This window comes from Neophocaena asiaeorientalis, unplaced genomic scaffold, assembly GCF_003031525.2.
Source record: "Neophocaena asiaeorientalis asiaeorientalis breed wild unplaced genomic scaffold, Neophocaena_asiaeorientalis_V1.1 scaffold427, whole genome shotgun sequence".
NCBI lineage: Eukaryota > Metazoa > Chordata > Mammalia > Artiodactyla > Phocoenidae > Neophocaena > Neophocaena asiaeorientalis.
Genome location: NW_020172280.1, coordinates 5,610,065 through 5,636,688, shown reverse-complemented (window position 1 = coordinate 5,636,688; position 26,624 = coordinate 5,610,065). Strand labels below are relative to the sequence as shown.

At 40.9% G+C, this 26,624-nt stretch overlaps 1 protein-coding gene across 6 annotated transcripts in view; it reads left to right on the top strand.

The window, feature by feature from the left end:
• KIF13A (kinesin family member 13A) overlaps nucleotides 1–26,624 on the top strand; it is a 101,338-nt gene that overhangs the window by 35,650 nt on the left and 39,064 nt on the right. For all 6 annotated transcript variants that reach the window (XM_024764009.1, XM_024763993.1, XM_024764001.1 and 3 more), the window contains exons 7-15: nucleotides 3,465–3,576; nucleotides 3,950–4,162; nucleotides 6,483–6,593; nucleotides 8,193–8,327; nucleotides 9,886–10,016; nucleotides 18,581–18,667; nucleotides 18,766–18,932; nucleotides 24,315–24,528; nucleotides 26,157–26,319. In XM_024764009.1, the coding sequence (XP_024619777.1) occupies nucleotides 3,465–3,576; nucleotides 3,950–4,162; nucleotides 6,483–6,593; nucleotides 8,193–8,327; nucleotides 9,886–10,016; nucleotides 18,581–18,667; nucleotides 18,766–18,932; nucleotides 24,315–24,528; nucleotides 26,157–26,319 (1,333 nt within the window). The remainder of the gene's footprint in view (nucleotides 1–3,464; nucleotides 3,577–3,949; nucleotides 4,163–6,482; nucleotides 6,594–8,192; nucleotides 8,328–9,885; nucleotides 10,017–18,580; nucleotides 18,668–18,765; nucleotides 18,933–24,314; nucleotides 24,529–26,156; nucleotides 26,320–26,624) is intronic.

Here is a 26,624-nt window from a genome sequence, read left to right as displayed (position 1 = left end):
CACCCCGTTCTGACACCCATGAGCTGCCTGTTTGCCTCCAGGCTGAAACAGCAGGGCTAGCAGCGTCCATAATTTGTTATTTTGTTATATTTTTAAGGTCCCTGGAAATAAAATTCCCATTAAAATATGTAAGCCTGGTGTTCAGCTTTCAGACATTGAACTTTCAAATGGTTTTTAGGATCCTAGATGCCCCTGGATCACTGCTTCCAGGGGGGAACCCAGAAAGGGGGGGTGGCATGGACCCCTTGTCACTGGGTAACCTGGTGACCTCTCAGACATCACTGAGTCCCACTCATTCTGCAGTTTATTTCTTTTTGTTCCAAGAGGGTCAGGTGAAGTTCTTGTTTTGAATGTATGCACACTGTTAGGTAAAGAGCATGGCTTCTACAAGCGTTAAGCTTCTCTAACTGAATAAGTTATAGAGCTGTAGGACCACTGTTAACCTCAGAATTGCCGATATTGACCCTTGAGTCGCTGAGCTCTTTGTAGTTGGTATGAATTAAAGTAATTTCTGCTGCATTTGGGTATGAAAAATTGGGGATAGTCCAAAGAGTTGCTTCCAAATGAAAATTTCATTTCAATAGTAGCAAAATATGAAAAATGCCCAGTATTCTATATCTAAAGCAGAAATGTGTTTTTGCCTTATATTGAACTCCTTTTTCCCTCTTTTTCATATATATCACATGCCATTTTTCTTAAAATTTCTTTTAAAGTGTACAATTCGGTAGCTTTATGATATTCATAGAGCTGTGTAACCGTTACCACAATCTAATTTTAAAACATTTTCATCATCCCCAAAAGAAACCTGGTGTCCAGATCATTCCCCCTTCCCCCACCTCCCCAGCCCTGGGCAACCACGACTGCCATCTCTATAGGTTTGCCTCTTTTGGATATTTCATATATAAATGGAATCAAACAGTATATGGCTGTATCAGTTTCCTAGTGTTATAACAGATTACCACAAACTGGAAGGGTTAAAACAACAGTACTATATTTTCTCACAGTTCTGAAAGCCAGAGGTCCAAAATCAAGGGATTAGCAGGGTTGGGGACTCAGAGGGAAAACCTCTTCCATGCCTCTCTCCTACCTTCTAGTGGTTGCCAGCACTCCTTGGCTTGTGGATGCATCACTCCAGTCTCTGCCTCCATTTGCACCAGTTGTTTTCCCCTGTGTGTCTTTGTGTCTTCTCATGGCTTTATTTTAAGTACACCAGTCATTGGATCAGAGCCCTCCCTAAGCCAGTATGATCTCATCTTAACTATTTACATCTGCAAGGACCTTATTTCCAAATGAGGTCACATCTAAGGTTCCGGTGGACATGAATTTGGGGGTGGGGAATGGGCACTATACAACCCAGGCCAGTGGCTTTTTGTGTTTGTCTTCTTTCGCTTATAAGTTTTCAAGGTTTATCCATGTTGTAGCATGTTTCAGAACTTCATTCCTCTCATATGGCTGAATAATACTCCTTTGCAAGGACATGCCACATTTTATTCTTCCCTTCATCATTCGATGGACCTTTGGGCTGGTTCCACATTTTGCCTGTTGTGAATATTGCTGCTATGAAAATTGTTATACAAGTTTTTGTTTGGACATATGTTTTCATTTCTCTTGGGGTGGATTTGTTTAACTTTTAAATTTGTCAATTATGATACACATATTTATGTCACTTGGCAGTAATGGCTGTTGGTTATTAAAATTCTGACTCATTTTTGCCTCTTGGAATTGCTTTGTGTTTCAATGACTTTTCCAGTGACTCACCTTTGGAGAATTATATTGTGTGGTGGGAAATATGCTTTTACTCCTTTCAACTTATTTAATGGAAATCTATTGTTAACATTAGAAAGAAAGCTACGTAGTCTTTCAGTTGCTAAGCTCTAGTCACATGCTGATTTGTGTCCTTCCTTGTCTTTTATAAATACGTAGTAGCTTTTAATTTTTTAATCATTTACAAAGGGTTTTGTCTTTATGATATCATGTAACCTTCCTTGCAGTCCCGGGAGATGTCCTGAGACTGCTCTTTTCTGGCTGCTAAACTTGGAATTCAGTTGATTTCTTTTAAAAGAGCAATTGGTACTTAACTGTGATACAAGGATGTCCTTCATCCCTCAATACCACAAATCTGTTGTTTCTAGGGTGATGTTTTCTCCAAGTGCAGAGAACATGTATTAACCACCACGAGACACTCATTAGCCTAGACTAGTGGTTCTCAAACTCTACCTGCATCAGAATCACCTGGAAGACTTGTGAAAGCTCAGGTTCCTGAGTCCCACCATGAATGTTTGATTCAGTAGGTCTGTGGTGGGGCCTGAGAATGTGCATTTCTAACAAGGCTGCAAGTTGTGCTGGTGCTGCTGGTCCCAGGACCACTTTTGAGGCTCATAGGCCTGGCACCTGAATGTATGTATTACTTTGGGTATTGTTCAGCCAGGGCTTCTCAAAATTTAATGTGCATGTGAATCACCTGGAGATACCTTTAACTGGTTCTGATTCAGCAGGCCTGGGAAGGCTTCCAAGATTCTGCTTGGGTAGTTCTTTGTTAGACTGTAGCAACTCCACATTGAAATAAGCTTGCCAGCTTTAAGCAAATGAACAGGATGTACCTTGTAACTGTAGTGGAAGGGTGCTTTGCAAGTTACATTGTTACTCTGGGAAAATCAGAGGCCAGAGTGGTCCAAGTTAGACTCAAAGAGTAAATGGTTGAGACTTTAAACATAATATTTGAAGTAAGTTATAATTCTCTAGTGCGATCTTTTTGTTTTGTTTTGTTTTTGCGGTACGTGGGCCTCTCACTGCTGTGTCCTCTCCCGTTGTGGAGCACAGGCTCTGGACGCGCAGGCCCAGTGGCCACAGCTCACGGGCCCAGCCGCTCCGCAGCATGTGGGATCTTCCCGGACCGGGGCACGAACCTGTGTCCCCTGCATCGGCAGTCGGACTCTCAACCACTGCGCCACCAGGGAAGCCCTCTAGTGCGATCTTTTAAATGTATGTTTCCAGGTTCTGAAATGTATGTTTCACAGGTTCTGTGATTGATCAGAATAGACTCTACAGGGATTCTAAATTCATTCTTTTAAATTAATGGGGTTACGTTTTGTTTTCCTTTTTTTCAGCTTCTTGATAAATGAATGTAGACTTGATGATATCAGCTTTAGGGACTTCTATTTTTTACTTTTTTGCGGTATGCGGGCCTCTCACCGTTGTGGCCTCTCCCGCTGCGGAGCAGAGGCTCCGGACGCGCAAGCTCAGCGGCCATGGCTCACGGGCCCAGCCGCTCCGCGGCATGTGGGATCTTCCCGGGCCGGGGCACGAACCTGCGTCCCCTGCATCGGCAGGCGGACTCTCAACCACTGCACCACCAGGGAAGCCCGGGACTTATAATTTTATACTTACTATCTAGAAGGATTATTATTTTACGAAAACTAAATAAATACTCCATGAAACTAATTTTTTAATCTTTCTCTTGGCAGATCACTTACAACCTTGGGGTTGGTTATCTCATCGCTGGCTGACCAGGCAGCTGGCAAGGGTAAAAACAAATTTGTGCCTTATCGCGATTCAGTCCTCACTTGGCTTCTTAAGGTAATTCCTTGTTCTCATGTTCTTTTCCAACTAGAAATTGGCTGTTTCAGTGGTGACAGCTGAGAAGTGTGTGCAAAATACCACACAACGAACTCCTGACAGTACTGTTATCCTGATTCCTAAACACGCAGGATGAAAACTCATTCCTGGGGCCTTTTTTCCATTAATAATGCTGTTTGACAGGCATTGTGCATTGATGTGAATAGAGAGAGACCACTTTCATCTGTCCTAAACTTACTTGTGAAATACAAATCCATTTCCACACTGAGTTTTCTTCAGCACGAAGGTCATCCGTGCACGTGTGCTGCTTCCCTCACGCGTTGTGCGTGGAATGGGCCTTGTTTCCTAAGATGCTATTTGAAATATTTTGCAGGATAATCTGGGGGGCAACAGCCAGACCTCTATGATCGCCACCATTAGCCCAGCAGCAGACAACTACGAAGAGACCCTCTCCACACTAAGATATGCTGATCGAGCCAAAAGAATCGTTAACCATGCCGTTGTGAATGAGGATCCCAACGCAAAAGTCATCCGGGAACTGCGGGAGGAAGTGGAGAAACTGCGAGAGCAACTCTCGCAGGCTGAGGTATGGTCAGCCCAGTTCTCCCTGTGATCCAGGCTCCCCGGCTCGTGGTGTCTGAGTGGCAAGGCGAGGTCGAGCTCGCTTGCACTTCCGGGTCGCCTCATGTGGTTCAGTAGTTCTGAGTTGATGGGCATCTTCTCCGTGCTAAGCACTGTGAAGACACAGGTGTATAACGCAAGGCTCCGTCCCATGAACTGACAGTCAAGGAAGCAGACAATTAAAAGAGAGGTGCTGCTATTGCCTGTTTGCTTCAATCAATCAGGTGGCCCTTGAGCCCAGATCTCTTCCAATGTGAAATCCTAAGACCCAAATATGCTGCTTTGATTAACATTGTAGATTACATTCCCAGGCAGCCTTGCCATTTTCAGAGAAATTAGTTCTGTATCATCTCCTCATTAAGTCGTGGAGGACAAGGTGGTCAAGAATAGTTAGCATTTGGAAAACTTCAGAAATCTCCTTTTATTTTATCTTTTTTTAATCAGCTCCTGACAGGGAATGAAATCATTTTGCATTGTTACCATCTTTCCTTGGCTTTACCCAGACTTTAATAACCATAACCCTTTCCAAATAGCTGTTGCCAGAGAGGCACTGTCTCACTGAAATAGTAACAGGACTGAGATGAAGGTCAAGTGCCTTAACTTCAGTCACATGCTTCCACATGCCAGGATTCAGATGTGTACCTAAGGCTTCTAAGAAGTTCACATTCCTTCACACCACTCTCTTCTGACCCCACAAAGAAAAGGAAGTCAAAGCCAGGGATCTGAATATTCCATCTGTTGGTGATCGTGGAGTTGCATTATAACTATTTGTTTACATGTCCTTCTCATCTTCTTGGCCACGGGCTCCTAAAGTGCAAGAGGCCTGTTTTATTAATTTTTGTTGTTGTTGTTGGTACGCGGGCCTCTCGCTGTTGTGGCCTCTCCCGTTGCGGAGCGCAGACTCCGGACGCGCAGGCTCAGCGGCCGTGGCTCACGGGCCCAGCCGCTCCGCGGCATGTGGGATCTTCCCGGACCGGGGCGTGAACCCACGTCCCCTGCATTGGCAGGCGGACTCCCAACCACTGCGCCACCAGGGAAGCCCTGTTTTATTAATTTTTGTATCTCTAACCCTTAGTACAACATTGATACTGGAAAGCACTTAGCACAATGACTTGCCCATGGTAAGTGCTTGATAAATGTTGCTCTTTTTGTGATTATCATCATAATTATCGAGTGCATCAGGCTTAATTTTTTTAAAAATCGATGCCAAGAAGGGTAGCAGAACACCTGAAAAATCAAAATGCTGATAAACTTTGATGAGAGTCACAATCCTAGGAGGAGAGTATAACAGCTCTGGAATTTGTCTGTAGGTGGATGATCTCCATCCTCCCTCTTTTCTGTGAATCTGCATTTCCACTGTGACCATGTAATCTAGGGCGGGTAGCTAGAACAATGCCTGGCCGAAGGGTAGAGCAGAGGAACCACAGCAGGTTCATGTAGAATTTTCATGTGTGTCCCCTTGGACCCAGCACTAAATGTCACTCCCAGGCTCTGTTAACAGAGTGAGACTCAAGCATCCTCAACCGGCCTCCACATCATCGCCACTTCAGCTTCCTGTCAGAGCTCTGCCATCTTTCTTGGTCATAGGGTTATACTCTGCAGAAGCTCATGTTACTATAGGGTGTCAAAAAAGCATATGTGGTGGCCAAGTAAAGGCCCCACAAATTTCTTAAGCTGCATATAGCTATATTTAGACCCCTTAATTATTCTCACTGAGCAAACACAGAGGGAAATTACTGCCTTTTTAACCAGAAGTCCTATTTCCAAGTGAATAATAAATATGCTAAGTTTATTACCATCAATAAGAAAAGTAGTTCAAATGGCCCAGGCTCAAATTTTAAAATAAATGAGAAGAATTGCCACCTTTCCTGGTAGGTTAATATAACTGGAATGTGTTTATAAAGTGATGTGTGTTGATCTCTGTCTTATTGAAAAAGAAGTCTACTTAAGTAATTTGTTCTCATACTTTTCTATTTTGAAGATGAACTTTAGCATCTTTTAGGTCTTTAAATGTGAAATTTAAGTATGATGGGTAAAATTACTCTGGGATGATTTGTATCAATTTAATTCAGGGCACTGGAATTTCTCTTTCTCCTTCAAAGAGTAGCAGCCATTTACTCTTTCACTTCATTTGATTAATAAAGGTCTAAAACCCCCTGACAGTGTGTGGCTTAATTGCTTCCAACAGACAGTTGATAACCTCTTAAGAAGGACAATAAGGGATTGTCTTGTACACAGTGGTGGAAAAAATTAGAAAATCAGATTTCTCTGCTTTCATTTTAAAGGCTATGAAGGCCCCTGAACTGAAAGAGAAGCTCGAAGAGTCTGAAAAGCTGATAAGAGAACTAACAGTGACTTGGGAAGAGAAGCTGAGGAAAACAGAAGAAATTGCACAGGTAGCTTGATAACTTGGGCCTAAAATATTGTGATTTTTTTTTAAATTTTAGTTTTTAATTGAAGTAGAGTTGATTTACAGTGCTGTGCCAATCTCTGCTGTACAGCAAAGTGACTCAGTTATACACATGTAGACATCCTTTTTATATTTTTTCTTTTCCATTGTGTTTTATCACAGGATATTGAATATATTTCCCTGTGCTATAGTGATTCTTTTTCATTTGCTGTCTTTTCTGTATAGCCACTTATCATCCTCAAAAAGTCCTTTAAGGACCTCTTTCTGCTGAACTGGAGCCTGCAAAGATCCTCTTTAGACACTGACTTCATTGTTTTTTATTAACTACCGTTTGGTCCCTGTATTTGCTAGAAGTGTTGCAGAGCACTGAATTTGTACAGGCATGGTTCAGGAAACATCTTTAATACGTTCTGCTTTTCACATTTAACCAGAAACCTGTTCTGTGGTTTTAGATCACCTGGCAAAGCATGCAGCTACCTGATTGGCAGAGAATTTACAACATGCAGCATATCAGTAGTTTTTTCAGTGTGCTTGATTCTTCAGCTTGTTAGCAAATGCTGTTATGAACTGTACTTGAGAAAATAAAAAGCAAGGACTAATCGTGTGAGTGTGTGTGTGTATGAGAGAGAGATGAACCTCTACACTGTACATTTCATGAACAGTTTAATCTCATTGACCACTTGTAAGTATTGGACCATCCCAGTCAGGTAGCTTGAAATCAGTAACTGGAACCTAGTCCAGCCTGCTGCTTATATGTCTTGTAGATATCACAAACATATACCCAACTTTCTATAACTCCTACATTGCTTTATTTTTCTTCATAGCCCATATCACCTTTGGAAATTCTGTATTTTACTTGTCTGTTTTGTCATGGTCTCTCTCCTTCCATTAGAATATAAGTTTTCATGAAAGGAGTAGCTTTGTTTTGTTTGCTTTTATATGCTCAGCCCTAGATCTGTACCTAACACATAAATATTTCTTGAATAACTTGAATGAATTTGAGGCCCTCTGCAAAAGGGACCCAGCCTGCTCTTCCAGCCCCATCTCCCACTACTTTCCCACATTGACTTTCCCACCTGAAATCATCCAGTGCGCCCCGAGTCTTTACTGTGCTTTCCTCTGCCCTTCCCCTAGAACGCTCTGCCCTTACCTTGCTGCTCTCCCATTTCTTCCTACTGAAATGCTTCTTGTGCTTCAAGAACCATCTCAAATGCATTCTCTTCCTGAAGCCTTTCCTGGACTCTTAACCCATCATGATTTCCCTCCTTTGAAGCCCCACAGCACATTGTTCCTCTCCAATGGCACAGGGCTCTCCTCTTGTACTTCTAGTTGTGTGGTCTTACCACCTCCACTGGACAGGAAGCCCTTAAGGGCAGGATGGTGCCCAGTTCATCCTTGGTGCCCCTAAAACACTGACACAAGAAGTCATGCGTTTTAGGATCTCAGTAAGCTTGGTTGAGCTGATTAGAATGTGTAATTTCACTGGCCTTGTCCCCAGAAACAGTGCCTTAAGCTTTCCACGGATACATCTCATGACTAGAGTAACAAATAGAGCTTCCCTGCTTTTGTCTGTGTCTGTGCACAGGAGAGGCAACGGCAACTTGAAAGTATGGGGATTTCCCTGGAGACATCTGGTATCAAGGTGGGGGATGACAAGTGCTACCTAGTCAACCTGAATGCAGACCCTGCTCTCAATGAACTTCTGGTTTATTATTTAAAGGTAAGAAAGTATGTTAATAGATAGTTGCAATCCCGATTCTGTCACGTACGATTCCTACTTGAGTCTGGGTGCCTGTCCCCATGATTTTGCTTTTTGTATCCAGCTTAGCTTTCATTGAAAGTAAGAGGATTGGTAGTTCAGTCAAGTTACCGTTAAGAGTGAAAACCAGCTCTTTTGCATTCTACTGGGGCTGTGCAGTTGGGCTGATTTCCATCAGAGGGGCACGAGTGAGCAATGGTGTCGCAGTGATCCCTGGCTATGGTGACAGGATTCTGAGAGGCTCTGGAGAGTCACCATTATGCTTCTGAGTAATTCTAAGGGGATCTCGAGATCATCACAAGCCTAAAGCAGACTCTTGTGGAAGATTAGACAGCTAGGGTTCTTCCATATCCATCCCTCCCAAGCCTGTATGCTCAGGACATAACTTTTGGTCCTATGATCACATTCAGGTGTGGAGATGGGCGTGGCCTTTTGGGTTCGGCACTTTGGCCTCAGGGTACTGCCACTGACCAGGCTGCAGGGCTCAGTGCGGCAGTTCTCAGACTGCTTCGTTAAGGATTCTGAGCTGCCTCGTGAATATACAGAAGGCAGTGAAGAATAAGCTAGAAGTGAAGAAAGGAACCTCAGGCTTCTGTCATCCTTTTGATTCTACTTTTTCCAGAAATAAATATGGCACAAATAGCCCCTGACTTACTGAGAGTCCACTAATGGACTTAAGATCTGTTCATTTAGGAAATGATGAAGGGGTAAGGAATTGTTTCTGAAATCTTAATTTTGAAAGCCCAAGTCTTGCAGTTTCTCTCTTGAATAGGGAAGTATTATTATCACAGTGACTGCATGGTTTTTAGAGCAATAGAACAAACAAAGAGGATGAGCAGTGGGCAGAGTCACCAAGGGTCACAGTCCTCTCATGTCTGAGGTTTGAGGTACTTAAAAATCATGCTAATCTGTACATTGTATAATCCACAGGCTTCAGTACTCTGTAATTTGGTATTAGAAACTCAGCTATTTTTAAATCACTTTAAAAGTTACATATTTGAAAATATGACTTTCCATGAAACTATTTTCAATGATTCTTGAATTTATAGAGCTGTTTTCAAAGCACTTTCACCGTTAAGTCAGGTGATCCTTGAGAAAGAATCCTGCTCATTAGATCATATTAATAATATTGTTCTGGTTCTGCAAAAAAAAAGAAAAAAGAAACTGAGGCTCAGAGAGTGAAATGCCTTGCCCACGGTTACATAGACAGTAAGTCGTCAAGTTAAAACCGGAGCTCAAGGTATTCTGCTATCAAGTCTGACTTCTTTGCGTTCTAAAATAATAGCTAATCACTGTTGATCAGGGTTTGGTTTTTTTTCTTTATAGTGTTTAATCATATTTTACATTTAGTGTATTAAGGTAAGCTTTTGACCTACAGTGCGCCAGATCTCATATTTTCCATCTGATTCATCATATGTTGTCATGCATGTGCTGTTGGGTTATTCGAACTGATTGTGATGAACTTTTGCTGAGTTACTTGTAAGGGTAGGTTTTTCTTTCTTTAATGATCTGTTGCCAGGACCATACCAGGGTAGGTGCAGATACCTCTCAGGACATCCAGCTCTTTGGGATAGGAATTCAGCCTGAGCACTGTGAGATTGATATTGCTTCTGATGGAGAGGTCACCCTCACTCCAAAAGAAAATGCAAGGTAAGAAATGTCCCTTAAAGGTAAGAAGCAGCTCCTTAACATAGCTCAAGTGCCTTGTTTTTAGGAGTAGACTGACCCTTTCTGTTTGTTTGCTTAGTTATATCAGAGTTAAGGCTACACTGGCTTTTGCTTTCTGCTTGTAGAGAGCTGTGTAAGCAAGATTTCGAGCACCAGCTTCAGGGTGGCTGATTCTGTCTTGAGGGCTGGGTGATCTCAGATAAGCTACTTCTTTTATCTAATCTTCAATTCCCTCATATGATAAATGAGGCTAATAGTAGACAAAACATATAAATCACTTGGCTCAGTGCCTGACACACATAACTATTGAATAAAGTTATTTGTTATTACCGAGTGTAATGCATTGTATGAAAAGCAGTTAATCAGATAACTCCGTTATATGAAAAATTCCTAAACTAGGCTATAATATGTAAAAATTTGAGAATTGACAGGATAATATATTTACTTTTTAATTTCTACTAAATGATGTCTTGAATTATTTTATAATCACATGTAAAATGAAGTCCTAAAACAGTATTCCTTAACTTACATAATTCAGAACACACATTTTTATGAAGAAAACTATATTCATTTCAAATTATTCTGTTAATATCACCCATATACATTTCTAAGGGATGAAAAACGGAGACTAGCAATAGTAGCATATATGATTCATGAAGTTTGTAGGCCTTCTGTTATAGTGATAGATTGTTAAGATATTTAATGGTGAAATGATACCATTCCTTAATTTTTACTTATTCCAAGTTCAAATAGATTTTAGCTTCATGGTGTATCCCCCTATTAGAAGCTCTGGATTTTTTTTACATACTTTTTAAAAAATTGACAGAATTATGTGTGTATACACACACACACACACACACACACACACACACACAGCATGATAATTTGATCATATTCTCTTTTAACACTACATCTGAAAATGATTTTATTCGGTAAATTTCCTCATACCTGATTTTACTTCCATGTCTTTTTATCCTACTTTTCGTCCTTCCCCACCCTATCTAATCTCCTCCTTTCCTATAACCTCAGGGCAGTGGTTCATTCATTCAGTGTACTTCCTCTAGGCTCTGTACTGGGAATGCCCAAGTATAGTAACTCAAAGCCTGGTGGAGGAGAATATATAGAAACAATTGTTATTATACAGGAAAATAAGTGCTCCTTCTAAAGTGATCTTTATAACCTGCAAATCTGATCACTATAAAAGTGTGTGGGGTTTGCAGGACTGGAGGTAGGGAGAGCTGTTAGGATATTATTACAATATTGTTGTGGGAACACAGCAGTAGCAAAAGAAGTGAAGAAGAAAATGTATTTCAGAATTACTTGAGAGTCAGCGACGTTTAAGCGATGTGCTTGGGGACAGGATGGGAACTCACTTAGTAAAAGAAAAGAAGTGAGCAATATTAGATTTCTGTCTTAGGAGATGAGATAAACAGTGGCACCACTAAATCAAAATAAGAAATACAAGAGGAAGAACAGGTATGGAGGATGATAGGCAATGAGTGGTAATGAGTTCACTTTCGAATACTTTGAGTTTGAGGTGTCCTTGGGATATCACTGTGAAGATTTCCAGTTGCACATTGGATTTAGGGCAGGAGAACTACCCTAAAGATACAGACTGGGCATAATCAGTGTTGCCTGTCTTGAAAGTGGGTCTGGAGTGAATAGTGGAAGGGTTAAACCAATGTTTATGGGATGGTCTGAAGATAATCCATGAAGTAGGGTGAGACAAGGGAGTCAGAGAGGTACAGAGGCAACAGCAGGATACAGTGATGGAATCTAAGGGAAGAGAACATTTAAGAAAGAGGTCAAAGTAGAAGCTAAAGAGCTTCTATTGGACATAGCAGTTAGGAAGACATTGACAACCATGGAATGTTTAAGTACCATGCAGTTGTGGGTATGGAAGGAAAAAATGCAAAGAAAGAAGAATAGGAGGTGAGGAAGCAGGCCGAATCTTGGTTGTGCAGATGGAAATGGGATTGGAGACACAGCAAAAGAGGGGCATGGCGTGAAGGGATAGTCAGTAGTTCCTCAGATCTGTCCTCAAGTCCACCGGTTCTCTCTTGTCATGATTTACCTGCTGCTTAACCACATTCTACTGAGTTTTAATTTCAGTGTCTCTGTTTTTCATTTGTAGAAGTTTAGGAAGTCCTTTTTTAGACATGCCTGGTCTCTATTGGTAGAGGCTTGTTTTTACTCCATTGTGTGCTTTAATAATTTTATTTTTACTTATTTTATTGCCTTTATTTGGAAATTCTGTTCTCTGAAGTTGCTGGGGCTTCAATCCAACTATTTGTTGTATCTGCTGATAACTTTGCTTCCTAAAGCAGTTCATGATTTTTTAGATGTGCTCCTCTTCAGCGGTTTATCTGTAGGAGTCTTGTGGCTTGGGTGAGGCTACATAAATTCCTGCAAAGAGATTTTATATTTGCTTCTTCCAAGTACCCCAGTCATGTGTTCAAGTAGAAATGACTTTTTAATGCTAATTTCTTGGCTTGGGTATGTTACCAAACCAGGCAGTTTCCATAACTTTTTCTTTTTTATATTATTGTAATAAGAGTGTACGATAAACGGCAAAGTGATATGTTCATATGTATGTTAAGGTGTGTGTGTGTGTGTGTGTGTGTGTGTGTGTAAGCACCTAGATAGGGGTCCTCTAAAGATACAGATGATCACAAAAGTAATCAGTAAGAGAGATGAAGCTTATTACATTTCTCTCTGATTTGCTCTGGAACTATTTTTAGTTTTATTTTAGAATAATGCTGCTCAATAGAACTTTCTGAGATAGTGGAAAGGTTCTATATCTGCTAAGACCATTTTGGTAGCCACTATTGAGATAGTGTTCTTGAGAATTAACATATGGCCAGTGAGAATGAGGAACTGAATTTTTAAAATTATAATTCAGAGTTTAAAATGATAAAGGACACTGAGTGACACATTTCTACTCTTGATCATACTGCTATTCCTAGAATTTCCGGAGGGCTTTTTAGATGCCTTAATAAACAATGGGGAAATATATTTCTTAAAAACTGACTATTGAGAGGGCAGATAGCAGAAGCAAGAAGAACTACAATCCTGCAGCCTATGGAACAAAAACCACATTCACAGAAAGATAGACAAGATGAAAAGGCAGAGGGCTATGTACCAGATGAAGGAACAAGATAAAACCCCAGAAAAACAACTAAATGAAGTGGAGATAGGCAACCTTCCAGAAAAAGAATTCAGAATAATGATAGTGAAGATGATCCAGGACCTCGGAAAAAGAATGGAGGCAAAGATCGAGAAGATGCAAGAAATGTTTAACAAAGACCTAGAAGAATTAAAGAACAAACAAACAGAGATGAACAATACAATAACTGAAATGAAAAATACACTAGAAGGAATCAATAGCAGAATAACTGAGGCAGAAGAACGGATAAGTGACCTGGAAGACAGAATGGTGGAATTCACTGCTGCGGAACAGAATAAAGAAAAGAGAATGAAAAGAAACGAAGACAGCCTAAGAGACCTCTGGGACAACATTAAACGCAACAACATTCGCATTATAGGGGTCCCAGAAGGAGAAGAGAGAGAGAAAGGACCCGAGAAAATATTTGAAGAGATTATAGTCGAAAACTTCCCTAACATGGGAAAGGAAATAGCCACCCAAGTCCAGGAGGTGCAGCAAGTCCCATACAGGATAAACCCAAGGAGAAACACGCCAAGACACATAGTAATCAAATAGGCAAAAATTAAAGACAAAGGAAAATATTGAAAGCAGCAAGGGAAAACTGACAAATAACATACAAGGGAACTCCCATAAGGTTAACAGCTGATTTCTCAGCAGAAACTCTACAAGCCAGAAGGGAGTGGCATGATATACTTAAAGTGATGAAAGGGAAGAACCTACAACCAAATTACTCTACCCAGCAAGGATCTCATTCAGATTCAATGGAGAAATCAAAAGCTTTACAGACAAGCAAAAGCTAAGAGAATTCAGCACCACCAAACCAGCTCTACAGCAAATGCTAAAGGAAGTTCTCTAAGTGGGAAACACAAGAGAAGAAAAGGACCTACAAAAACAAACCCAAAACAATTAAGAAAATGGTCATGGGAACATATATATTGATAATTACCTTAAATGGATTAAATGCTCCAACCAAAAGACAGAGGCTTGCTGAATGGATACAAAAACAAGACCCATATATATGCTGTCTACAAGAGACCCACTTCAGACCTAGGGACACATACACACTGAAAGTGAGGGGATGGAAAAAGATATTCCATGCAAATGGAAATGAAAAGAAAGCTGGAGTAGAAATACTCATATCGGATAAAATAGACTTTAAAATAAAGAATGTTACAAGAGACAAGGAAGGAACTACATAATGATCAAGGGATCAATCCAAGAAGAAGATATAACAATTATAAATATATATGCACCCAACATAGGAGCACCTCAATACATAAGGCAACTGCTAACAGCTATAAAGAGGAAATCAACAGTAACACAATAATAGTGGGGGACTTTAACACCTCACTTACACCAATGGACAGATCATCCAAAATGAAAAAAAAAAACAACTGACTATTGAATGTCTGTGTTTTAGGTAGAAGAGATAAGTATTCTATAAAACTTTTTTAAAAAACTCCATCTTTTTGGCAAAAGTATGTATGTATGTACATATTTATATACGTATAGTGTTAACAAACAAATTTTGAGTAAATTTGAAGATGTAATTGTATTAAATGATTTGTGAATTGGGCAGCATCTCATCAGGGGTTACACAACATGGAAGGCTTTTATAGTAGGGAAGGTGGGACAAGGAAAGGAAGTCATCAGCAAGGAACAAAAATGAAAGTTCATTGGAGGAAAGTAAGTTAGGTGACAGCAGTTTCTCATTAACTGAGCTGTGGTGTTTTTTAATTGGCTGGGCTTGTTGCTGGGCGCAGAGGAAGTCTTCCTTCCTCCTGCTGGGGTAGTAAAGTAGTGGCACTTCCTGTTGGGGGTGCAAGGTAGGTCTCTTCCTGTTGGGGTAACTGACATCTTCCTTTTTGGGATAATTGACCATGAGTGTTGGGGTATGAGAGTTCCCTTTTCAGGCCTCTTGACTCCAACTTTAGTTGAGGTTTCCTTTTATTAATTTTCGCAATAGATGTACATATACATATATATTCTGATCTCATTTTCCATTTTTGCAGATGAATAAATCAGTTCATATTTCCAAATAGATGGGAAACAGACTTTTGAAACTTGAGTCACAATGTTGAGAGTCATTTTGAAGAATAAAGGGAGCACGTTAGTGTAAAACATGCACACCAAAGCTTTACCGTGTTTGTGTACGACAGATTAAAAACATTTAAGATGGTATTTCCAGGGTATTTTTTATCAATAAAAACTTAGCCACCAGACTTGAAATATTACTACAGAAGAGTGATTATTTTCATCTGTGAATTTTCCTTATTCCATAACTTTGAGCTTAAAAGTCCCCCTAAAGATTAGGAGCCAGATAATGAGAGTATATGAGAAAAGTAACTTACAGAAAAATTAAAACTCAAAATGATACTCATTATTTTTCTCCATCAAACTTCGCTTGACAGCCCTTATAGCAAATTAAACTTTAATTAATTAACTATCCCCCTAATGTTTTGTTTTGTTTTTATTAAAAAAATTTTTTAAACATCTTTATTGGAATATATTGGCTTTACAATGCTGTGTTAGTTTCTGCTGTACAAAAAGTGAATCAGCTATATGTATGCATATATCCCCATATCCCCTCCCTCTTGCATCTCCCACCCTCCCTATCCCACCCCTCTAGGTGGACACAAAGCACCAAGCTGATCTCCCTGTGCTATGCGGCTGCTTCCCACTAGCTATCTATTTTACGTTTGGTAGTGTATATATGTCCATGCCACTCTCTCACTTCTTCCCAGTCTACCCTTCCCCCTCCACGTGTCCTCAAGTCCATTCTCTACGTCTACATCTTTATTCCTGTCCTGCCCCTAGGTTCTTCAGAACCATTATTTTTTAGATTCCATATATATGTGTAAGCATATGGTATTTGTTTTTCTCTTTCTGACTTACTTCACTCTGTATGACAGTCTCTAGGTCCATCCATCTCACTACAAAGAACTCAATTTCGTTTCTTTTTATCTCTGAGTAATATTCCATTGTATATATGTGCCGTATCTTCTTTATCCATTCATCTGTCGATGGACACTTAGGTGGCTTCCATGTCCTGGCTATTGTAAATAGAGCTGCAGTGAACATTGTGGTACATGACTCTTTGAATTATGGTTTTCTTGGGGTATATGCCCAGTAGTAGGATTGCTGGGTCCTATGGTAGTTCTATTTTTAGTTTTTTAAGGAACCTCCATACTGGCTGCATCAATTTACATTCCCACCAACAGTGTAAGAGGGTTCCCGTTTCTCCACACCCTCTCCAGCATTTATTCTTTGTAGATTTTTTGATGATGGCCATTCTGACCGATGTGAGATGATATCTCATTGTGGTTTTGATTTGCATTTCTCTAATGATTAATGATATGGAGCCTTCTTTCATGTGTTTGTTGGCAATCTGTATATCTTCTTTGGAGAAATGTCTATTTAGGTCTTCTGCCCATTTTTGGATTGGGTTGTTTGTTTTTTTGTTATGAGCTGCCTGAGCTGCTTGTAAATTTTGGACATTAATCCCTTATCAGTTGCTTCATTTGCAAATATTTTCTCCCATTCTGAGGGTTGTCTTTTCGTCTTGTTTATGGTTTCCTTTGCTGTGCAAAAGCTTTTAAGTTTCATTAGGTCCCATTTGTTGATTTTTGTTTTTATTTCCATTTCTCTAGCAGGTGGGTCAGAAAGGATCTTGCTGTGATTTATGTCATGGAGTGTTCTGCCTGTGTTTTCCTCTAAGAGTTTTATAGTGTCTGGCCTGACATTTAGGTCTTTAATCCATTTTGACTTTATTTTTCTGTATGATGTTAGGGAGTATTGTTTTTAAATGCCAGCAAAATCTCTTTTTTAGGTAAAGGAAACATTTATGAGAAGACTAAAATTGTCCATGCTAAAATTTCTGGAGGACTTTTCCTTTCCCCCTAAAAAAACTCACAGTGACAGTGCTTTAACTGTGTCAAAGGATCGGTTGTTGAGATCTTCTAATAAGCAGGAAATCCTACAAAATCTTTTATAGTGACTTACTTAGGCTACTGACTTCACAGCCCCTTGATAGCCAGTAAGCTGTAGCAAAGTTACAATGTGAGGAGAGCTGCACTGTTGAAAGACCACCTGCAAACGTCCGCTGGACAGTTGCTTCTTCAAGATTTGTTTCAGGCAAGTCCAGGATACATAGACCAACATAAACCCACAGACACAATGTACATCATTATGTTATAATATATACAGTATAACAAAGACTATCAGAGTTTCCTTCCCCACCTCTAATTGTTTGTTTGTTTTTATTGAAGTGTAACTGACTTACAGTATTATATTAGTTTCAGGTATACAGCATATTGATATTACATAATGGTCACCACTGTAGTTACTATATGTCCCTATAACTGGGAGTTTGTACCTATTAATCCCTCTTAAACTTTTTCACCCATCCCCTCACCTCCCTCCCCTTGATTGATTTTACCATTTGGTTGGTAGCTGTTTAGGATTTAAACCTGGTATTCTTTTTATGTTTTCCCTGAGTTTTTATTATGGGAAATTTCAAACATAAGAGTAGAAAGAATGGTATAACAAGCCTCCATACAGCCATCATCCAGCTTCAAAAATGACAGCTCATAGACAGTTTTATTTTTTATTTGTATGTCCTCCACGTCACCTCCTCCCTCCCCTCTGGGTTATTTTAAACATATTTCAGATATTGTAACTTTGCATCCATAAATATCTCCACTTGTATCTCTAAAAGACCAGTATCCTTAAACACAGCTTCCGTACCATCACAGCTAAAATAATAAACAATAATTCCTTACTAATCATACATTGAGGCAGTGTTCAAATTTCCCCAGTTGTCTTATAAAGGTTCTTTTTCAGTTGTTTCATGAACTCAGGATCCAAATAAGATTTAACCATTCTCATTGATTGTTATGTCCCTTGGGACTCTTTTAGCCCATGGGTCCCCCTCCTTTGCTCCCCCACTTTTTTTTACCTTGCATTTTATTTGCTGCAGACACCTAGTTGCTTCCCATAGTCAGCATTTTGCTCATTGCATCCCATGGCATCATTTAACGTCTTCCGCTGCCCTCTCTATTTCCTAAATTGGTTTTAGATATAGAGGCTTGATCAGGTTCAACTCAAATATGGACAAGAATGTTCCATAGGCATTGTTGCCCATCTCCATCAGGAGCACATCATGTCCAGTTGTCTGTCTTTGAGGGATATCAGCATCCCTTGATCATTTTTGCCTAGATCGTGTATTTTGATAGTGTTTACAATTCTGTCATTCCTTCTTTAGGTATTAGTCGAATATGCCTATTAAGAGAAAGTTCCCCCAGTTATCTCTTTGGCTCCTGGGTCTAGGTTTATTGCTCTTTACCATCCAGCTGATGTAGCCCCCCTGATGTTCCTTCAGGTCCTGTGTAAATGGTACCCTCGTGTGCAGCACCACCCCGCTGTGGCACGGGGACAGAATCCTGTGGGGAAATAACCACTTCTTCAGGTAACAGCTTGTGTTCACTAGTATGTTCACTCATACACCTTTTCTCTTATCTGAGTGTAAAACACGTTGATTTTCTCTAATGGTGAAAAACCCCACAGAATTAATTTACCTAAGAGGAAACGGCGAGATTGGTTGAAAGACTTTGAAAAAGAAACGGGCCCCCCAGAGCATGACCTGGATGCAGCCAGTGAGGCTTCCTCGGAACCAGACTATAACTATGAATTTGCACAGATGGAAGTTATCATGAAAACGCTGAATAGTAATGGTAAGACCCTTAAGCATTTACTTTCTTACTCTACTCTTTAAATAAACCTGAGGAGAATGTGAGCATGGCTAGAGAATTGTCAGTCTGATCTCTGGTGTATCAAGTTGGGGATTCTGTTGCAGGAATAAAGATTTTGACCTTTTTATTTATCTCTATTTCTGGATTTTAAAAAGTCCCCTCTTTTTAATTATAAAAATGAAGTATGAAGAAAAGGCCAGATGGGAAAATAAGTGTAATGTATTACTCTGAAGAGTATAGAATAACAACGAAAAAGAACATCTTTAAGATTAGAGATTAACATTAGCTACTGGGGCTTTTGTCAGCATAGCACAGGGAAGACCACAGTTGGAACTCAGACTTCATCCCACTCTGTTACTTGCTTACCAAGTTGGGAGGAATCTCGACAGACATTCCAAAGTGATGCTCAGACATCAGAGTCACATTAATGGGTCATTTAACAACATGGCTGAGCAACAAGTCTCTCCTGGAGTGATTTTTTGAAAGCCCACATAGATGCAGGGTGTGACAGGAGGGTGCAGCTCCAAACTCCAGATGGAGGAATGCCCATCAGAAGAGAGATTATTTCTTCAGATGAGGTTACAGAATTCTAGACATCTCTGTGCTCTAACTCTGTGGCATATCCAGGTGGTATCCATTTAATCATGTATCATCCCACATCACAGATTTCTAATTTTCTCCAATTGCTACCGTCTTAACATATATCTAAATATTTATGTATACATAAATATATTTATATAAATATTTATATATATATGACCCCCCTCAATAACCAGTGAGTATTTAGCGCTCACTAAATACTCATTTGTTAATTTCTCCAAGCTTTCTTAGCCACAGCAGTTCATCATCAGTGGTCTTGGCTCATGGTGTTAACATGAGTATCCGTTTGTGTTCCAGATCAGGCCTTGCTCTCCAGTGTTGATTTTATCCATTTAAAAGTAATGTTTCCCCTTCCTTATGCTTTACTCAACCCCACTGCTAAATGGAGCTCCCCTGTGGGGCACACAGATGTGCTCTGTTATGATGCTGAAATGCTGGTGGCCGGACAGAGTTCACGCCCTTCACCTCTACCGCTAGGTGGCTTCCCGGTCATGAGCCTGTCTGCCTGGTGGCCATCCCCTTGGTGGTCCTATTTGAAGATTCTCTTCCCTCTCATGTGGTTTCAGACGGAGCTCCTCCACAAACACTGGGATGAAGGTTAACTGATTGGCTTTAGCATGAGGGAGCTTGGCTGGTGTTTAGCAGTGCTGCTCGTCAGTGCTTGTGCTACATGCTTTGGCCAAATCTAACTAACATGATGGGGAAGAAGCTGAAGTTTTCTGCCTGGCCTTTTCTGCCTGAGGTGCCCTGAATTCTTGATGGAGGGATGCTCCCTTTTCAATTATGACCCTTTCCTCCCCATGTCCCAACTCCATTGCCTTCCAGTGGTTAAAATCCAGTGGCTGTTCTTTTCCCCGTGTATCCAACAGCACGAAAGTGTCACTAGTATTATTGCTCCTCATACTAGCAACTATTATTTCTGTTGACAGCACAGCAGTTCAGGACATAGTACTTCTGGGTAAATAGTCACCTGCATTATCCCAATAATAGACTAGAATAATGGATTTTCAAATCTCTAGAATAAATAATGATCTGAAACCCAATTCTTTTTTTTTTTTTTTGTGGTATGTGGGCCTCTCGCAGCTGTGGCCTCTCCCGTTGCGGAGCACAGGCTCTGGACACACAGGCTCAGCAGCCATGGCTCACGGGCCCAGCTGCTCCACGCCATGTGGGATCTTCCCGGACCGGGGCACGAACCCATGTCCCCTGCATCAGTAGGCGGACTCTCAACCACTGCGCCACCAGGGAAGCCCCCCAATTCATTTGAATTAAGAATAAAAGCAAACCTAGTATCTGTAGACCATAATATGTTCTTCCTGAGGCTTCAGAATAGGAATCAGACATTTAACTATTTTCACAGAGTCAATGGCAGCTCTAAAGTAAAGAGCAATTAAGGGGCTGGTGAAGGATCATAGAGCTTATTCCATCCGGGATTAAAAGGTTCTCTTTTTCCCCCAAAGGATCTACTTTCCTTTGATTTAGTGCCTTGGGCATCTTGATATGAATTAATTCTAATTCTGTGGGTCACATAAATTCCCTTCAACCTCTACACCATTACCCTCTCTCTTTTCCATTCTCGGGACAGATAAGGAAGTTTGAGCTCATTGCATAGTTACATACCAGGCAGAGAATAAACTAAGGAAGAAGAGAGGATACTATGCCCAAAAGAAAGGGGGTCCTTTCTGTCGTCCTAAAACATTTACCTCTTTGGTTTCTTGGCCTGAGGCTCTAGGCTTACTGAGTTTTAAAACAGTTCATACAAGAGGAAGAAAGAAAATAGGGAGAAAAAGGAAACTGTTAACATTCTCTTGTAAAGTGGATTGGTTGTTTGAGAACAGACCAGATCATCTTCGGCTTCTGTCCTACGCCATATCATAGAGTCAGAGTGACTTGCTGATTAGGGTGACCTTTTTAAGAATATGTTGTATAGTGATAAAGGCTTAAAAGAGGTTAATTAATTCGAAAAGAAAATGTTATCAAATATGTCTAAGAGAAAAGTGTTTCCAGACTTGTGTTGGGATCAGAGAAGAAAAAGACACCTCAGTCCCTGTACCTCTACCAGGTTTGTGTGTAGCATAGCCAGACTCAGAGTCTCCAGGCAAGGCTTCCCAGGCTGGTCTGTGGCAGGCTTGGGGAGGGATACTTTGAGTTGCTCTCTCTTGCATATCTGCATGTTGATTTGTGGCCACTGAGAAAGCCTGGTGAGTAGTAGGGTTGCTATGTCGTGGTAGCTGCTAAAGCAGTTTAAAAAGGCCTCAGTCACATTACCTCTGCATTGGCATGGAACCCCCTACCTCAGCCATCTGGGGTCATGTGTGTTTCTACTTACCACTGACCCACAAGTAGAAATAAGAATTAAACATCTTATTCAGTGTCCTTTAGCAAAAACCCTAGGATATGATTTTATTTAAAAATTGGTGTGTTTCCCAGTTTTCTCTCTCTGGAAAAGATTCATAAACACTCAGTTAGGGCCCTAAAAATGGATGGTGAGGACCCTGTCCTTTCTTTTTTAAACCTAGAGCCTAAATAGAGAAAAAATATATGTATACTGTTTGAGAAATATGTATATTTTTTAATTCCAAGAGAACTTTTCTTCTCTAGCCCTTACGTGTAAGATTTCTTTAAACTCCCTCAAAAAAGATCACCGTATTATTCTCCCCCCACCCCGCCCGCCCCAGAAGTTCTAGGGCTACGTTAGAAGTTCTAATCCTTTGGAGTATGTCAGTTTTTACTCTGTGGAAAAAGTCTTACCCACCCATGGTCTGCCTTTGTGTAAAAGGGTTTTTTTTTAGGAGTCCATTTTCCATTGGCCTTTCAAGTTAACATATTTCAGGGACTCTGTGTCAGGACTCTATGAAGAAAAGTATTCAGCTTTGAAAAAATAATGAATCTGAGAATTTTATATCAGCGAAGAACAGTATTTTTTTTTTAAATCTACTCTTTAACAGAGTACTAATTCTGAGGAAAACATTGGAGGTAAGAATACAATTTATTACTAAGTTTATTTCCTACCCCAGACAATTAGCTCTGATCTGAGTTCAGAACCCAGTTCTGTTGCTTATTAGCTGTGCAATCTTAGGTCAGCTACTTAACCTTTCTGAGTCCCAGTTTGTCTCATCTTTGAAATGGGAACGCCATCCACCCTTAAGTTTGTTGCAAGGTTTTCATGAGATGATGCATGCAAAGCGTATAGTGCCTCTACCTGAGATATAGCCAGCAGCCAGTAGAATTATTATTGCTGCTGTGGTTGTCATTTTTCTTAAAACAACTCACCTATACTCTGTGTATCTAGTGATTTTTAAAAGTACTTTCTACTCTGTTTTGTATTATTTAACCCTGTTTTTAAAGCTAACATGCTATTTTCTTTTCCTCTTCTCATAAAGAAAACTACTAAAATTTACCTGCTGATTTATTAGGGTCTTCTGGTAAAGTCAGTCAATAGCTATCATGAGGTGATATAAAAATTCCTCTTAATTTCCTTCTCTTATCCTGGAAATTAAAATGAGAGTCAATATATAGAAATACGACACGAGGGCTTCCCTGGTGGCGCAGTGGTTGAGAGTCCACCTGCCGATGCAGGGGACACAGGTTCGTGCCCCGGTCTGGGAAGATGCCGCAGAGCAGCTGGGCCCGTGAGCCATGGATGCTGAGCCTGCGCGTCCGGAGCCTGGGCTCCGCAATGGGAGAGGTCACAACAGTGAGAGGCCCGCATACCCAAAAAAAAAAAAAAAAAAAAAAATATGACACGAGCAGCACTGAATAATAAGCAAGTGTGTGAATCTCAGGCTAGTCTGAGAATACGAACACATCTCCTAGGTCCCATGTACTTCAGGGAAATATTTACCATTATGGTGATTTCTTTGTTTACCATCCAGATTGTCTAACATACTGTTTCCCTAGAGACAGCATGACTTTCTCTTTTGTGCATGTGGTCAGTGCCTTCCTTAATCTTTCTCCATTACATCCAGGCCATTGGTTGTTACCAAGCTAATGTCCTGCCGTAGCCAATTAGCTCTTTAGGACCGAGTCCTGCCTACACCACAGCCACCACTCGTCACAGTCATGGCCCCTTTCAACAAGACCCATTAGTATTTCTAATACCTGTTCACCCACGTGTGTGTTGGTGATCTCTCAATCTGCAAACGCAAAAAACCAGAAATAGTTGCAAGTGAATTGCTTTCTTGACTATTAACACCTGAGAAATTGCCAGACTGTATACTCAATCAGTGTTTTCAAACACATGCTGTGATCTGTAAGTTTCCTCTCACATTAGAGAAATTCAGGAGTAATAAATTTGTGGCTAAAATCAGAAATACAGACCCTTTGCCATGTGCTGAAACCAATGCTAGAAGAGCGTTAAAAAGTGACTGTCAGAAAAATCAAATCTCATGTGGCTCTGTCTTTGAAGTTGTCTTAGCTTTCATTGAGTTTTTCTTCTCGGTGGATAGAATCCCAACCCCCTTTCCCCTGTCATCTGCTTTTTGCAATTGAGTGGTCTATCTAAACATCAGGATGAACTCATCAAAGTGAAGAAAGTCACATAGTAGATGTGGGGAATGTTTCCCCCCAGGGCATTGATCTAAAATGTTAAGGAAAAGGAAGTGGAGAGGATTTCATCAGATGGGGCCTCTCAGGCCGCTCACAGGCAGCACATTGAAAGGCTCGATTCTGGGGGCAGGGATGGTTTTCACCGAAAGGAACACCCATGGGCTCCCTGTCGTAGCCACCGCTGAAGGCACCTCGCCTTGTCTCTTGGCTCACCAGACCCAGTTCAAAATGTGGTTCAGGTCCTGGAGAAACAGTACCTGGAAGAAAAGAGGAGCGCCCTTGAGGAGCAGCGGCTCATGTACGAGCGCGAACTGGAGCAGCTCCGCCAGCAGCTGTCCCCAGAGAGGCGGCCCCAGAGCAGCGGCCCTGACCGCCTGGCCTATAGCAGCCAGACAGCTCAGCAGAAAGTGACCCAGTGGGCAGAGGAGAGGTACGAAGGGGAACGGGGGTGGAGGCGCCCAGAGTCAAGGCCTCGGGGTCCTGGGGGAGGCGGTCGGAGGCACGTCAAAGCGGGACAGACCTGGCAAAGAGGGAAATCTTACTCCCGTGTCTGGATTGTTAGCACTTGCCTTTCCTTTCAGAGATATCATTTATCCTAAGTATGTTTACTGTGATGTTAGTTGTTAAAGATTACACCTGCCCCCTTACCCTTTAATAAAAACGGTGCCAAGTTAGAATACCACGGTCTGGTCTTAAAGTAGAGAACTTTTGAATAGTTCTTCAGCATAAAACCATTTCTTGTTTTTTATTTCTCTTATGTTGGAACCCATTTAAATAGAATTTTAATGTTAAGAAATCTACTAAATGTGAATTTTTTTTTTACCTTGTGACTTTATTTATATCAGAACTGAGGTAGTAGTGGAGGAAACGGTAACAAAAACAACCACAGTAGGTATTGCTGAGTTCTGTTGTGGTCTTACCACAGTCTAGGAATGCTGCTTATTTTATTTGATGCTCCCAGCAGCACCAAGCTGTGGGAACTATTCGTTCTGTCTTGTAGCTTGGACAATCATTTTAAATACCTTCCCTCAGTCACCCATTAAGTAAATGAAAAGGCCAGGGTTTGAACCTGGGTCTGTTGATAGTCCATTATCTCGTGTTGTAATAAAAATAATGGCGCCTGACGTGTCTTGAGCATTTATCACGTGCTGACACTCCAAGCAGTCGAAAATCCGAGTATAACTTTACAGTAGGTTCTTGATATCTGCATTCCACATCCACAGATTCAACCAACCATGGATCACAGTGAAAAAAATCTGTATCTCCGTGGGCCTATGCAGGTCAAACCCATGTTGTTCAAGGGTCAGCTGTACCCTTTGTTTCATTCAGTGGGTAATTTTTGCATATCCTGTGATGGACCATGCACTTTAGGTGTAGTGACAAGCAAAAAAGACATGGTCCCTGCCCTGGGGGTGCTTACAGCTTCGTAGAGGAGACGGACATTATTGGTCAAATAATTACACAAATAAATGAAAAATTGTAACTATGATGAAGGCTACTGAGGCAAAAGATGTGGGGCTGGGAAAACATATAATAGGGTTCGGACCCAGTTAGGCTGTTAGAGAAACTTTTATCAGGAAGTGCTATTGTGTAGAGTTGAGAAACGAATTTCTGCTGCCACAGAGGTCCCTACGTCTCACCTTTTACCAACTGAAGAAATCACGTAAAACACTTTCTCCTTACTGGCTCCAGGTCTTCCCCACCCCAAAGCACACAGAAGTCGTAATCATTTCTTTTTCCTAAAGGATTGCTTTATTGGGTTTTGTGTGTACATGTGCATTACCATATCAAAATCTAGTTGTTTTCAAATGTTATATAATTTAAAACATGGTTTGAAGTTAAGTCACCCCACGTTTGCTCTTCATCTGTGGTTACCAGTGGAGAGCTCACGGAAACCTGGTGGGAAGAGAGGAGGATAAAAGGTGAATTGGCAAAAATAGCTTGAAAAACAATTGTTTGAGAGGAGTTTTCTTCTACTTTCTAACAACATGACTCACTTGGAAACGGGACTGCCGTTTTCTTTTGGACATTCTCATGTCCTTTTCTGCTGTGCCACAGGGATGAACTCTTCCGCCAAAGCCTGGCAAAACTGCGGGAGCAGCTGGTCAAAGCTAACACCTTGGTGAGGGAGGCTAACTTCTTAGCCGAGGAGATGAGCAGACTCACCGACTACCAGGTGACTCTGCAGATCCCTGCTGCAAACCTCAGTGCCAATAGAAAGGTAAGAATGTTCTCAAAGAAGATGAGAGCGAGAGGTACAACAGTAGATACTGTAAGTGGAACGTAAACCTGGCATCCACGGAACATCCGTGAGGAGACCCCGACGTGAGCCGGAGGGTCTGTTCTTTTTAAGACATCCTTTAGAGATCTTGGGTATATATGCCTTCGGGTATTTTATGATCAGAATATGAGAATTTGGGGGGCTTAAAAGCCTTGCTAATATAAATTCTTTCTTTAAAACAGTGAAACTGGGGAATTCCCTGGTAGTCCAATGGTTAGGACTCGGTGCTTTCACTGCTGCGGTCC